Source organism: Patella vulgata, chromosome 2 (assembly GCF_932274485.2).
Source record: "Patella vulgata chromosome 2, xgPatVulg1.2, whole genome shotgun sequence".
NCBI lineage: Eukaryota > Metazoa > Mollusca > Gastropoda > Patellidae > Patella > Patella vulgata.
The window spans coordinates 29052216-29069090 of NC_065880.2; the positions used below are offsets into that span (position 1 = coordinate 29052216).

At 36.3% G+C, this 16875-nt stretch overlaps 1 protein-coding gene across 1 annotated transcript; it reads left to right on the forward strand.

Annotated features, from left to right (window-relative positions):
• Window positions 1–1690: 1690 nt before the first annotated feature.
• LOC126810355 (uncharacterized) lies at window positions 1691–9554 on the forward strand. The gene is made up of 5 exons (XM_050535359.2): window positions 1691–1992; window positions 4430–4543; window positions 5231–5348; window positions 5772–5892; window positions 8973–9554. Exons 1-5 carry the CDS (start codon window positions 1915–1917, stop codon window positions 9385–9387), a joined length of 846 nt encoding a protein of 281 aa, XP_050391316.1. The 5' UTR covers window positions 1691–1914; the 3' UTR covers window positions 9388–9554.
• Window positions 9555–16875: the final 7321 nt, after the last annotated feature.

Genomic DNA, 16875 nt, shown 5'->3' on the forward strand with positions numbered 1-16875 from the left:
GTTGTACGTGACAAGGAGTAGGGTCGCCTGTCCAATCTCGTGGGTTTTCTCCGGGTCCTCCGGTTTCCTCCCACTGCTAAAGACCCCTATGCGCAAGCGAATTATTGAAATAAAATTAAGCCATATGTTAGTCCCGAAATGACCTAGTTTGTGTCGAGTGGACGTTAAATCCCATTTCTCTCTAAATATATTTGATTTCCTACAGAATAAATAAAACAACCTCGTATTAACCTATAGAATATAATAGATGTACATGTAAATAAGAATACTGTAAACCAAATATCTAACATACTTATAGCTATTAAAGCCATTTTACTAGAAACTGGTTTTAAATGATCACCACCAAACTTTAATACATGTTCTTTAGCATTAGCGGCTCAGTCTTGTGGAGTGAATGGCGCAGAATGAAAAGTGACGGAAGTTTTCTTCATATTTTTGCTAATATTTTTATTATTACAAGGAGCCCATTGGAAATAAACCTAGTTTTAATTAAAGCAGGTTTTTATGGGTTATCCTCAAGAGGCTGATCATTCATGACATCATTACTTTTTCTCTCATCTTATCTTATTATATCATGTAACTTTATATTATCACCTCTATTGTCCATTTTGTTATAAATAAATAAAAATAAATATTTAATGTGTCTATTATAATCTTCATTATGTCATCAGTATCATCATTAAAGGCTCAATACCACTCTTTTTGTAACTGAATAATATGTCCCAATCTTTATTCTGGTCAACAAATTGTACTATTTTACAACATTCCAATTAATTGATGATACAAATTTCATCTTAACACACCTAATTTAAAAATTTGGAAAAATTCAACTAAATGATTTGAAAAGCCTGACGTAAAGCTTTTCAAATGTGACTTGGAATTAAAAATATTTTTGAACCCTCTGGACAAGTAAAATAGGATTTAATGGATAATTTACACAACAGGTAGGACACTAACACATCTAGTACTTAGAATAAGGCAATTTTTTTATTTTCTGGAGCTATCAAGCCAGCAAGAGTGTTATTGTCCCTTTAAGTATATCTGCCGAAATTCCGACTTTATGATGTTTAACTTTAATGGCCGTGGGATAAGCATCTCCATTTAGAGGGGTACAAAAATGATGTGCACGCCGTGAAAAAATCCTACAATGAAGCTATTTTTACCACAAAGTGAAATATAGAGAACAGTATTAGAATGACACAAAACGTCATTTAGTGGCAGCCATTTCAGTTTTCATATTTCCAAACATTCCATTTGTACCATACGGCATGATTACATTATGGTTTAAATTCTAGAAAATTTTGATCAATATTTGGAAAATAAAAGATGGTGCATTTTTCAGTACACTTCCAATGTCTTAAATATTGGATATCAGAGGCCCATCTTTTCCCGGCAAGATCACAACATCAATGTTGATTTAAATTGACAAATAATTCATGTTTTCCATGTGGAAGACTTTGGATGATATTGAGTACTTTAAGTGCTTTATCCTATTGCCTCATGGTTCTGTTGCCTTATTTATGAAAATAAACACTAATAAAAAAAACACCTTTAAAATAGGTTGCTTCAGGGCCCAGCGCTCCCTCCGAGCGTAGGGGAACTGGAACTTAAGTTTTTATTAGTTTCAGTAGGTTCTCAACTGTTCAAGTGACTACAGCAAGAAAAGATGACCGATGTATTGTCTTGACGAGAAGATAAACCCCATTCCGTTTTTGTCTATCTGAGTTTGCCTCTTTAATGAAAGGTTTCATAACTGGATGAATTATTGCGTTATTTGAGAGCGTCTTTATTTGTATAAATTATAGGTGTGTGTGTATAAATAAGCGGGCAGTGTTTGAGATTAGATATACCTTAAGTACTGATTGTACCACATTATATCGACATTATTCTAGGTCAGTTAAACTTCACTTCAAGATGTTAGAAATACTCAAACCCTCTGACTATCCACAATTATTGAGACTGTTGGGGGATGATTATATTGGAGCACATCAGGTAGGTTATGTTCTTTTTGTTGGTCAGTTATTAGTTAACGCCACGACTTACCACGAACAATATAAACTGTAACGTTTAGTTAGCCGTCAATACAATTAAATCACGGTTTTGCTCAGTAGAAAATCATCTTACGAAAAGTCTTTACTGAATTTAAGGGCGCATGGCTCTATTTTTTGGACGAAAATGGATCGCAAATTAATGTATATAAATGTACATAAAGTGGTTTATATTCAATTTTGTCGTCTGCTTCTGCTTAGTCTATAGCCTTTTATTATTATTTTGCCGTTTTTCAAACAGTAATTACTTCCGCATTGTCTCGTAGGATATGTGTTTCTTTGTTCATTACAAATGGTACCCGAAACTATGGAATAGGGGCCTGTACGACTTATGTATTTACACGACTTGTATATTAATTATAAAATGTTCATTATTCATTAGCATTTCATATTTTCACGGATCGATAAAAACACCAATATTGATTGAAATGGACCAATATTGAATTCTAATTCGTGTTTTTCACATCGAATGTCATGGAAAATGTTGAGTTAGATGTTTAGCTCCTTTAAAAGTCAACCCTTCGTCTATTAACCTGTCAGCGTAGCATCTAGCGGTGTCAATACCGAACCTTTAAACCTGTCAAACAATCCCCTTTCTTGATTCAAGAGCTCATCATATTATCAGAAGTATACTCGAACAAACAGGACTCGAAATTGTAGAAAAATAAAGAATATCCTGGCATCAAATGGCAAACAAAGCACATACCATTCCAACATTACGATCACAATAAACGAAATAGAATGAATTAAGACCAAATGCTAGTCATACGCAATTTATGAATCACAGTGGCATGCAGTCTGGTCATGTGAAGCCGACTCAAAGAAATTATTTTGTGTCACTACAACATAAAAGACAGCATGTAATTTAATCATTAATTAGGATAATTTGTATTTTTGTGGTTACGTGAGGATTGGGGATTTTGACATTTGTCTGCCTACTCTTCTTTGAATTCCAACGGTCTATTGATGTCCTTATATGACACGTGTGTTACTTGTCTTCCCCAGAAACAAATGCCATTGAAATATCATTTTAAAATTTATGTAGATTACAAAGAATATGTTTTCTAACCGTGATATAAATTCAGATAATATGTATCAAAATGCGTGGCTCAACTGTATCCGCGTCAACACTTGATGGAGTCATATTATATTCATTAAACCGAAGACAACTTCAGTTAATTCAGCGTTAAAATGATTGGTCATATAACCATCATTAATTTTAATGGTGTTAAATTAACGTTATATTTTCGTTATCTTTATATTTACGTTACATTTACTTTATATTTACATTAAATTTACATTAATATCTGATTTAAATAGACAAAAATAGTTCGAAAAGCACATATTAATGTAATTTGAATGTACATTAAGCGATTTATATTCAATTATAAAAAAAAATGTAATTTCCAATCAATTATGTTCGGTGAAACAAGATGGCACTACTGATTGAAATGAACCAATATTAATTACTAATTTGTTTTTTAATTTCGGTTACAACATTATATTTTCACGGTTTCAATCCAAGTGTTGGCTGCGAAAGTTCTTTGATATTTTCCGGTGTGGTTTCCCTTTGCCAGTGGTGTAGGATGGAGGGCCTGGGAAGAAACAGTGCCTAGTCTTTCGGATTGTACGAAATCCCGACAGTTGGAATTTGAAATAAGAGTAGGCCGTAGGGCAAGATTTCTATCATAGCACACTATATGGCGTACGCCCGCATTAGCCCGGATGGAGCAGAAAAGTAGGACACTAAACACCATTTCATTTCATTTCAGTAAACATGTGTGTGTCTGATGATGATTTTTATACGTCCACATTCATAATGTCTTTGTCTGTAAATACTCTACAGCTTGCTATAATTAACAGATTTTGTTAAAATTCAGCATATCAATCATTTCAATAATAAGGCGGTACCTATTTATATTGTTCCAAATCCAGCCCCCGGGGGCAAAGCCACGCCCAATTTTTGTAGTTATCATATAGAGGCTGCAAATCTGAATAGATCATCTTTGAACTTTGCATATTTATTTCTTTTATACCATAAAGACAGCAACTATTTGGCAAACAAACCCAACGCCTAGCCTTCTTTACCTCTTGCCATATTGCAGCTATTTCATATTCCATTTTTCATTCTCTTCGTTTTAAAAAGTACCATATCAATGAAAGCAGGAATGTGGGCGTATATTGCAGCGTTAGCGATGCTCTAGTTATTATTGCATCCCCGATAGGTTAAATACTACAAAATGTTATAAGCCACCATATAATTAGTATTGTATCATTGTATATAATATGATTTTTTTTTATCATTTTATCATTTCAGATAATAGTAGAAAATGTTTTTAAGCCACCATATCATCATTGTATGATGATTTTTGTTATTTCAGATAGTTCATTTGGTAGAAAATGTGATTAGTGGTAAAATACCTGAAGTACAGATAATGGTAGATAAATGGCCTGAATTTAATGTGGTTATACTTGAACAAGTGGGACTTCAACCGGTAAGAAATAGGCTCGGGTGAATGGGATCCTGGCAGACTTAAGTAAATGGGGCCCCTGAAATCATCCTAATTGAAATATTCTTAATAGTGAATCCTAAGGTGTAATCAAAGACAAAAGTCCATCAAATAAAAGGCAACACCAAATATAAAATGAACTTTTCAAACAATGATAATCAATAGCGAAGCGGTATCAGTATCGGTAAGCCATAATAAGATTAAAGGGCCATTATGTACGATATAAATAAAGAGCTTGCCCTTCTCGCTATACCATTTCAAAAATAGATAATGCAAAATTAATATTTTGAAAATTCCATTCAAATTAATTCATCTTGAGCGAAGTAATCTATAATTGTAGTTTTGACAAGATGTGTGCATTGATCGTACTTGCCATTCGAGTCTTAGCCTCGCTTCTCCATTTTTAAATTAAATCATTAAATGGCCGAACCGTTGTAATCTACTTAAAATCGTAGTCATTCGATGGCATCGAGAGTTGACTATGGTCCTGTCATGTTAATAAATAGCTGAAATTTTGAATCAAGGTAAATACACCATTTCTCAATATTTTGGAGCTTAAATTTCATGCATGCGTACACGAATTTTTATTTCTGAAACTATGTTAAAATCGGGGTGAGTCCTTTAATATTTCTTCTTATATTGTATTTCAAATGTTTATTTTGTATATTTCAGCATATACTACGAAAGAATCATTATACATTTTACACGAAAGCAAATAAACAACAGCAATTAGAGGATGTACTATTGTCTCATGACGTCATAGACCCCGAAAAAGAAGGGCTATTAATAGGTAAGTTGCACTATGTGGTTGCATAGTGTCTATGGTTTGTGTCTGGAATGTAATGAGTTTTGATGGGCCTTTCCCTGGTATTAAGAGCAATTCGAAGACTAACATACGTATGTTTTTATCAAGTGTAATTAATTGTGCAAATTGGAATGAGCAAAATGGTGGCCAAAAACCGGCTTTTCCATTTACTTCTCTTAGAAATTTAACTGTTAAGGGTTCTTGTAAGCGCACGCCAATGTTTCACGTGTGAACGTAGACTTATTGTACTACCTCAACAACTAGAACCCCTTTCTTGTCATTATTGCGATCGTCACCCCTGGAATGTGGGAACCTGCTGGATGTTTTTGGTTAAAGATCTATCTCACACATTCAAACTTTTTCTTATGTCATGATTTCTACAGATAATTACCTTTAATTTTTGTTCAGGATTACAAGAGTTCAACTGGAATGTGATATACAAAGCTGTTGAACAGAAAAATATTGGTTACATAAAACCTGTTGACCCTACAAAATGCTATACAATCAAGTTACAAGATTTAATAGTTTTGTAAGTTTTACAATCAAATTACAATATTTGACAATTTTGCAATTTTTATTATCAAATTCAAAATATAATAGAGTCGTAAGTTGTACAACCAAATAATTTTGTAAAATTTACAATCAAATTGCTGTCAAATTTCAATCAAATCCAAGCATAGTAAGTTATACAAGCAAATTACCAGATAGAATAGTTTCGTAAATGGTACAACAAAATTACAATATTTAATAGTTTCGTAAGTTGTACAATAAAAATTACAATATTTAATAGTTTTACAATCAAATTCAAGATTTAATAGTTTGATAATTTTACATTCAAATTACAATATGTAATAGTTAGTATTATAATTATTACATTATATTATTCATTAGTGGATATCTTTATCACATCATCAGATTATAATATTTGATAGTTTAATAAGTAATGCACTCAAATTACGATTGGAGGGTCTAGAGCACAAGTGATCTAACTACCAATTGTCATATTTTGAGCTATTTAGTTGGCCATATTCGTTGACTAATAATGTATTTCATGTCAAGGGATCTAATATGTAGCGGAATTATTAATGCTAGGGAGGATGGTTAAAAATTCATGGCCTAAATGCTCCGAAGTTGATTGTGGTATAGTGATCTTTCTGTAGTTGGGCCAACTGTTAATAATGGCAGTTACGGTGCGATATGCGGCAATATCGAAAAGAACCGTGATCTTTGAGTTATAAACATATATTTATAGTTTCAGCAAAAGTATGATTTTTCGTACAATGATGTCGCCATAATCCATGAAGTTATAATCCGATACATCCCAATGTCGAAAAGAACTGCGATCTTTTGGATATAAAGCCATAATTAAAGGTTCGTCAAAAGCAGATAAAATTATGACCTGTAGAGGGTCCACAAAAAATTAAACAGACAGACGGACGGAGAGACATATGAACGGACAGGGCGACGACATAATACGTCCACATGAAAATGATAATATAAACAGTAATCTATCCTCTTTGGTTCAAAATAACAATATGATTCGTTGACACACATATAAACATGGTTAATTTGCTTATCAACCCCGATACGTATATATTATATTATTTAAGTCTACCATTTATTTGCATTCCTTTCTACACCCTTGCATGGGCGTGGATTTAGCGGGGGGGGGGGGGAACGGAGGGGGGGGGGGGTGGACAAATAGGTCTCTGTCCCCCCATGATTTTGATCGCCAGGACAGATTTTCAGGTTTATATCCACATCAATTTCCCGTTTGAAAGCTATCTAACCACTGCCTTGGGTCTCGCCACAGTAATTCATCTTCACGATATCTTCCTCCTTAATTGTAGGTAGTCAATTTTACCATTTCGTCATCATATTAACCCTAGTTACAGTTTCATCGAAATAACACTGGTAAACTGTTCGTAATTATTATTTTGGTTTGGTAATGAAAGGTTCCAGGGTTCGTCCGCCTGTAGCTTTTTTTTTTATGAAAGTCAGATTGAAGTGAGCACATGGACAGAGATAGCCCTCAACGTCTATAATATTCAGTAACAATTTGAATTAGGTACCAATGGTGGTGTGAAATGCACATGGTTTAGACTTTGAGGTCAATTTTCTAAAAATGTGATTTTTGTAGTTAGATCACTTGTGCTCTAGACCCTCCATTTTTTTTATTAAGTTAAATAAATTATGCTTGCAAATTACAAGATTTAATATTTAATAATAAGATATGCTTAATAATTATAATATTTAATAGTCTAGTAGATTATGCCATCAAATTATAAGTTTGACCAGCTAGTCTGAATAGTCAAATTAAATATTCATTACCATGATTTCGGTCAGTGATTTAAAACCATTAAGTGTTGTTTAAAGGTCGAGAGCGAGACATTAAAGTAGCTAAGTCTCTAACTCAATATAATCCAAAATCTTCAACATTCAAAACACGATTTATTTGTCAAATTAAATCAACATTCATGTTGGGATCTTACCAGGAAAAGATAGACTTTTGATATCCAATATTTAAGGCAAAATAAACATTAATGCGCTTCAGCCCCAGTTGTATCAAGAGACTCGAGGGACGAGGCTAGACACATTGCACAAAATCAAACGGCGTATATAGACTGGAATAACCAGACGCTAGAAATTTGCACTCGCTTGAGACAGCTGGCTTATTTCGCCTAACATAACTGATTTGAAATTGGAGTAAAAACGGAAACCATTGAATGTAAATCAGTTTATATACATTCATATTACAGTATTATATGCGTTGCGACCCACTTTTGTCAATTTCTAGGTCCCAAATGTTAGCGATTTAGCTCCTTTAAGTAATACATGTGTGTGTGTGTGGGTGTGTGTGTCTGTGTGAGAGAGAGAGAGAGAGAGAGAGAGAGAGAGAGAGAGAGAGAGAAACTAGGTCATTTCGGGACTTACATATGGTTTAATTTTATTTCAATAATTCGATTGCGCGTAGCGGTCTTTAGCAGTTGGAGGAAACCGGAGGACCCGGAGAAAACCCACGAGGTTGGACAGGCGAGCCTTGTCACGTACAACCGGGAATTCGAAACCACGCTAGTTGACTCAATGACAGGCCTTATGATACAGCACGCACGTGCTAACCATTCGGCCATCCAACCCCCCTAAGTAATACATGTATATAGAAACAATACACGAAGGACGTATTACGCAATGTCTTAAGCTCGAGACCATTAAACAACTTAAAAAACAGACACCCGCACGTGCTTTGCAATGAAATACGTCACGCGAGTCCAAAGTTTCAACTAGTATAAATAATGTACGCTTGGCACATTGCCTCTACAAAACTGTGTGCTTCGTTGGGATGGGGTCTAGTGGTCTGTAATTGAGTCAAGTGGCGTGGTTTCGAATCCCCGCTTGAATGTGACAAGGAGTAGGGCCGCCTGTCTAACCTCCTTGGTTTTCTCCCCCCCCCCCCACACTGCTAAAATTAAACCATGTTAGACCCAAAATTACCTAGTTTGTGTCGAGTGGACGTTAAACCCATTTCTCTTTCCCCCTCTCTCCCTGTTCACTTCGTACGTACACTTTGGTTGCAGAACAGTTATGACATTTTCTAACATGTTATTTCAGCCCAGTTTCACCAGGTTTGAAGTTGAAACCTATACCACACGATACAGTCGATATTATGTTGTCATCCTGGAATTATGCAAACGAAGTCACACCGGATTATTTTTACTACCTTATCGACCATTATAAAACCGTAGCTCTATACGACGTGGATGATTCGTTGATAGGATATATGATGCAAACCCAATTAGGCACAGTCGGTATGCTGAGAATTCTTCCAGAAAAACGAGGAAAGGGATATTCTAAAATCATCCTTTCCAATCTAGTTAAAATGGTGTTTGAGGATGGCGCAGATGTTGTTACGTCAAGTATAGACCCCAAGAATGAAATATCAATAAATTTACACCTTAAAACTGGGTTTAAAGATTCATTAACTCAAGAAGGATGGCTTGACTTTTATCCCTTTAAACATGAATGATGTTATTTTATTTTAGATAGTAAAATATATCACTAATATTTGTGAAACGTATCTCCCATTCCATGAAATATGATGCTGTGCGAAAGATGCTATGTAGAAAGCGTGAAGGACAAATGTGATGTGGCAGAGCGCAAATGTAAAATGTAATGAGAGAAATGTAAAATGTAGACACGTCAAAAAGCATTTTCCAACAAAACATTTGTCATTTGACCTTTAACATTTGACGTTGTACATTTTAACTCTTGCCTTAGAGGTATTTTGACTTTATCATTACCGGTATTAGGACTTTGTACATTGTACTTTTTACATATAATCATTGGAAAAGACATTGTAGCAGAGCATTGTAGCGATACCCTTCCATAAATATTTGGATCTAACCGTAATACCCAGGTTGTAGACAATCCAGCTGTTCGAATTTTTTTTTATCCAATTTTGATATTGGCGCGTATTGGGTCGTAATTTTTTGGTTTGTAACCCCCTGATTGTACAAAATATCACGTTTCTAGCTTATGGACCTTCTAGAGGTCACAATTTTTATCCTTTTTCAAAACTGTTCAAATATATCACCGCTACAGTATAGTTATGGTTAGAGTCCGAATTTCCTGAACATCGGACGGACACTTCCCGTCAAATAGCTACTCCCCTTTACGTAAATAGTATAATAAAAGCATGTAATACCCAGGTTGTGGACCATCCAGAGGTCACAATTTTATTTGATTTAGATGAAACTTAAAGTAGCTAAGTCTCTAACTCAATATCATCAAAAATCTTCGACATTGAAAACACGAATTATTTGTCAATTCAAATCAACATTGGTCTTGTGATCTTACAGGGAGAGGATGGGCTTCTGATATCCAATATTGAAGACAAAATAAACATTTTACCATTGGTACACGAATCGTGAACCATAATGCGTTTCAGCGCCATTTGGAACAAGGGACTCAAAGAACAGGCATAGACATATTCCACAAGTCATGTCAAATGGTGACGCTATATTCTTATCTGGAGAGCATGCGCAATAAATACCATAGGTGTAGACTGGAAAAACCAGACGCCAAAGATTGCCATTCACATGAGACTTCTGGCGTATTTCGCCGAACATAACTGATTAGAAATTACAGTAAAAACAGAAACGATTGAATGTAAATCAGTTTATATACATTCATATTACATTATTATATACGTTGCGACCCATTTTTGTCAATTTCTAGGTCCAAAATATTAGCGATTTAGCTCCTTTAAAATGAGTATCACTAGTTCTTTGGTGAGTTCAATTTTCGTGCGCACCTGCCCCTACTTTTTACACAAAATGTGAAATATGAATGAAGTTTTTGGACCTTTCACGATGAGTTCGACCTTACATTCTAGAGCTACGCCCTATAGAGGCCCTGCTTTTTTACGCAAACTTTGAAAGATGTATGGATTTAGTAGACCCTCCAGGTGGGCTACCATTATTGTCCCATTCTAATGAAACTTAACAATGAGAGGATGAGCCCTGTTTATTTTAGCCCTTCTCCATCCCTTTTCTTGCAAAATGCAGGCGATTATTTAATCGAATAGTTACTTGTGTGCAATAACCCGCAGAAAGGAGTTAAGAGAATGGTGACAGATAAGAAAAGTGGAAAAACGAAATCTGCAATGAACCAATATAGCATGTACTTGCACAGCTATGTATTTCAGCCGCCAAGAGTAGTAGGTCTAGGTATATTATCGCAGATATAGCGATTTCCTAAGGCCGGGAGGTGGTGGGGGGGGGGGGTATTTTGGTACTACCCACCCCATAGAATTTAAAATCTGCCCACTCAAAATATACTTCCCAGGGCACTAACTTCCGTCCTGTGTCTGAATAGGATATTGTGAAATTAGTCGACCATGTCGATAATAATCGTGCTATTCATAAAAAAAACTGTTCAGGATGTATCCAAACCATTAGTTTTGTTTAGATTGTCTTAAAAAAACATCCTGGATCAGGCAACTTAACTCTCACGTTCGTGACTACAGTTTAATAGAATAATCCCAGAGTGCTTTACACTATAAACAAGGGGGCACAAAACCTAATATTAATATCGTTAGTAACCAGGGGTTCCCACCCCATCCCCACCCAGCGCTGAAGAATTTTAGAATGTGTGGGAACATATCTGAGCCACGGTATATGTTTGAGACAAGCTGAGCAAAATGATTGTGATTACAGCGTTGAAAACTACATTGGAAAAACATGAATGTTGGGAGGGTGCAAAATAGGCTAACTCAGGGGGTGCAAAAACTCAAAGACGTATGTCATTTTCACTTAGCCCCTGATGCTTATAATTTCCATAATAGGCACATGAAAACGCTACGAACTTAATCGATATGAGATTCGACAATCGTGACTGTAATTTTATCTGTAGTATTTGATAACATGGGCCATAGTTTGGGAAATATTATAGCACGTCCCAAATCTGGTCCTCGATTCTTTTCTCATCCGTACAAGGGGAGATAACTCTGGCTCGCCAAAAAAAGAATAATAATAATTTACATTGCAAGAAAATTAATTGGAACAGGGTTTTAAGAATCATTATGAACACTGTACGAGGAACAAATGACTGTGGACTCCAGTAGAACATAATCATGCAGTTCGGGATTAATGGTGCGGGTTTTTGAAACAGTTATTAGCAGTTCACGGCGTTAAGTCGCTGCAATTGTTTGTAGATCTTCGGCTCCTCAGAGAATCCCAACGTTCGTTTGGCATCGAATTAGTTTGCTATATCTTAGTTCACACGTCTTAGATAAGTTGTTGATGTGGTGTGTCCAAATATTTCCTTTAATTTTAAGGCTGCAAACAAGACTGTTTTTGTTTTGATGATAGCCGTGAAAATCTAAATGGGATTTTTACGGATCAGAAATTGGAACGGGATTTTGAATGTTTGGAGTAAGACAATTTTGAGAAAAATCCAGAAAAACATTGATTTTCCGTGGCATTTACGAAATCTGCTATTAGTTTACGTTGTCATTTGTCAACCAGTACACCGATGGGCCTAGTCTAGTTTCCAGTCTCGTTTGACGTTGATTTGTCAGGTGGTAAGGCAGAATGTTCAAGTCGGTATTTAACTTAAGAGACCAGTTAACCTCAATGATTTACCAGTGTGGGTCGTAAAATGGGTAACTGTCACAGGCGACACAGAAGTCAAGGTCACATGACCCGATTGATGCGGGCTAGTCGACACCAGAATCATGCTCTGGTTGAAACAATTTTAAGTAAAGAGAAATATGTTGTCAATAGAAGCAATTATGTTGGAAATGCAGCCATACATTATTGTTTTTGGCAAAACACATTCCTTCCACGCGGTTCCAGAGAGCGTTGTCTACGTCTGTTGATCGATGCCGGTGCTAACGTTAATACAGTTACATTGTCGGGAAGAACACCATTGATGTACGCCGTTAATTACTCGTACATTACGTGTGCAAAGTTTTTAATAGACGCGAAAGCTGATGTAAATCAAAAAGATTGTTTTGGACAGACTGCTCTCCATTATTGTGTGAACACGAGTCCTAGACATCGACGTAACAATTGTGTTAAACTTCTGTTGAATGCATCGGCTACATGCGATGCGCAGACTAACGAGGGCCGAACCCCGTTGATGTTGGCGATGCAACAAGGCGATCCAGAAACCTGTGAAATGTTGATTGATGCCGGATGTGACTTGAACAGAGTCGACCTGGACGGTTGTTCCGCCCTTCATTATTATTTCCATCAGACACAATCATTTGATTCATTTAAACTGCTAGTTTCCCGAGGAGCAGATATAAACGTCATTGATCACATGGACGAGAGTTTGCTTGAAAAAGCCCTTAATTGTCTAGATGATAAAATTATTCAGTATCTTATTTATGCAAATTGTGTAATTCGTGATGAAGATTTGGAAGGGTTTTTAAAGCCTGGTTTTCAATTTAAACCCGATAAAACAAAAGAGATGACAATTGGTCTGTTACTATTAGCATGTGGACATTCATTTCAAGATAAGGATGTGTTTCTCGATGTTTTCGATATTGAAGACAAAGTTCTCAGTTTAAAATCTATCTGTAGAAATTCCATTAGGCAATTAATGCGTTCAGGTATCAGTAGAAAGATTACCCAGGTCGACCTCCCTATTCCACTTTATAGTTATATTCTGATGAAAGACTTGATTCCTCCAGACATTTATACACCAGCTAACGTTAAGTGCTGTGGCTTCAACTAAACAGTCTTTACAAGATTTTCTGCTCTGTTCATTAAATGATGGTTTCAATATTCGACTGGGCCGCCTGGGCGAACAAGACAATCATTGCTCAAATAATGAATTATTCAAATCTGTGACATAGAAATAGTAATGCTCATGTGATAAAACAAACTTTACCGTACCTATAATAATTTATGAGAAAACGAAAAGTTTCGGAATCGGGTAAGAGTGCGACTTGGTTGAACTTTGAAGATTATCATGCCTGGCACGGGCTTCAATCAATCTCCTTCCCATCGCGAATTTGACCTGGAAAATTTCCTACAATCTCCAGTTGTCTTTCTTATGGTAGACATCGTCCAACCAATCTCACTCGTCATTTTTCATTATGTGCCGCCTGACAATAATATATTGTCATTATAAGACGCCCCACCAATGATGTTATTATGGGCGCCCCTCCGGGATAAGGCTTGTCCCATCGATCAAATCGTGGTGTTAATCGTGCGATTCATTATGAGGCGCCCCACCATTTGCGGGGCGCGTCATATATAACGAAATGATTGGGGAAGCGCCCATAATATCAAGTGGCATTGGTTGGGCGCGTTGGTCATTTTGCTTCGTATTGCGTCCAATGGAAAGGGTGCGCCAATTTCCCTCCCCGCTAGCTACGGGCCTCTGTAAAGCCAGAGGAAACTGATTTTATGTTCCAATGTCGACAGCAAAATATGAAATTAAAAATTAGTACACAAATTAGACGTTAATCTGATAGACTAAGCCCCTTGTGTTACATGATATTAACTCAATGTATATAATGGAGTGTAATTTAAATATTTTTTATGTTTTTATGTTGATGAAATAAACCCTGTATTATTCTCACTTTCAGATATATTCCTTTTGAGCATAATAAACCGCTCCCGAGATTGGCCCACTTTATAGAAAAATAACAACATGTAGATAGATATTGCATTATTATCAGGGGCGGATCTAGGAATTTTGAAAAGGGGGGCGCTGCAAAATGAAGGCATTGACCGCAGAGACGGGGCACGCCGCTGTGGGGGGGGGGGGGGGTCCCCAAGAAAATTATCCGTCATTTCCTTGCATCTGTAGCCATTCCAAGAGCTATTTCCCAGACTGGTGTGTTTGAGTCGATGGTTTGAGTCATTTGGGATCCCTACAACGGGTTGGGAACGGACATATTTGAGTCTGAGAAAAGGCACTTTCAGCAGTAAAAAAGGGCACTGTCGAAAATTAGGGGGGGGGGGCGCCCCCCATTGAATCCGCCCTGATTATAAAAAGGAATCTCCTGCAGAAAATGAATGTCTCCGAAAATTAGGGGGGTTGGATGGCCGAATGGTTAGCACGTGCGAGCTGTTTCATATAGCCTGTCATTGAGTCAACTGGTGTGGTTTCGAATCCCCGGTTGTACGTGACAAAGTGTAGGGTTGCCTGTCCAACCTCGGGGGTTTTCTCCGTGTCCTCCGGTTTCCTCCCACTGCTAAAGACGCCTACGCGCAATCGAATTATTGAAATAAATTAAACCATATGTTAGTCCCGAAATGACCTAGTCTGTGTCGAGAGGACGCTAAACCCCATCTCTCTCTCTCTTTTTCCGAAAATTGCCTATGTAAGCTAAGCTCTGAAATCCATAGCATGCACTTTAGTGCTTAAAAACCTCCCTCTCGTCAAACTGGGGTGTATTTTATTGGACAAAACTTAAAACCACCTTTCGCACTGTTTCTGAAAACATTCCTTATCGCCCTGGTGGGGCTGGAGCTATTTAACACCTCTGCTGAATAAGAAATGGGAATTACACCCTGAAATGACTTCTCTCAATGCATTCAGTGATGGGTCCACAAGACAATACACACAGAAACAAAACCTCTATATTCTATTAACTGAAACAGAAAAACTTGGATTTGTTAACGCCCCATGGAGTTCAAAATTTCGTTTTACTTGTTTTTACTGTAGTGTGGGCCATCGAAAGTATAAAAAAACGAAACGAAATATTGATCTGAATTTTAATCAGATTGTATTTTGAGGTGGATGTTGATGCTATGGAGATTTTGCCAAATGATATCATTGATGACTGAGTACTGTATCCATGTATTGTTAAAGCAGATATTCGTTGCCTACCTTCGTCTGGAAATGTTTTTTCGCATGGTGAACGTATGTATTTTCAACACTCTCTTCCTAGAGAGGGGCACATTTGCCAACACTTTATTATCAATATTCCGATGTCTTTGATCCATGTACTATTCTTAACACTGATCGTATCAAAGAAATATTCAGGTCAGAGGTATTAACCATCACAAAGAATAGATCATTTATGGGAATATGGAAAATCCAGTTTATCCTCTGGTAATGCGAATTGAGAGCTGATCTGCATAGATTAGTATTGCCCAGAGAACAAAACTTTCCAGGTACAGTTTTAAGAGGACATATCCATTAGAAGTGACATGGTTAAACATTGGGTTCCAAATAATTTTGTAGCAGTTCTACCAGTTAGCGAAAAGTTAATATTAGATATCATTGATCATTGATAAGATACCCGAACCAGAACTCTGTATAAGAAAATGTGTCATTGTCCGATATGAAGGTCTTGGCTTACTTGGATATGCATCAAGCTGGAAACAAAACCAATAATTGTTTTTTACAGGCCTAGAAAGACGTATTAGTAGGAATACGGAAATTATAGATCCACTTCAAACACACTTCAAATTACCTGATACATTATTTGAAATATTACTCAAGTCCTCATAATTCTAGAGTGGTAGCCATAGTAGACTATAAAGAGAACTCCCCTACAAAATTTGCTCATTTTGACTTTTGCTTTTATTTTGCAAGTTTTTCGTTTGTTATTATCATTTATTTGACGCCCGATATATTCTGCTAATTTCAACAATGTTATAGTTTTATTTACAGTTCTTTAAATTGTAATTTCAAGTTAATAAAATGGTGTTAACAACATGTTAGTATGTCGTTTCAGTTTGCAAATTTCGACGATTAATTTTGATCCAGGACAGCATATCCTTCCTGTAAAGTCAGCCCAGTAACACCTGATCGCAATTAACATAAATTTGATATGGCGTTTGTCTAACAATTTTATGCTAGTGCCAGTCAGTACTCATGTTACGTAATTTGTGGAAATATATTTCTTGACAGAATATTTCCAGCTTTCTTTCAAAAAAAGATGCATATATATCAACCCCGTTACGATTGTGTCTTCACTGTAACATGATAGTCCTTTCTACAACACTATGAATAAACAGTCAGCAAATCTTCAGTTTTTACACGC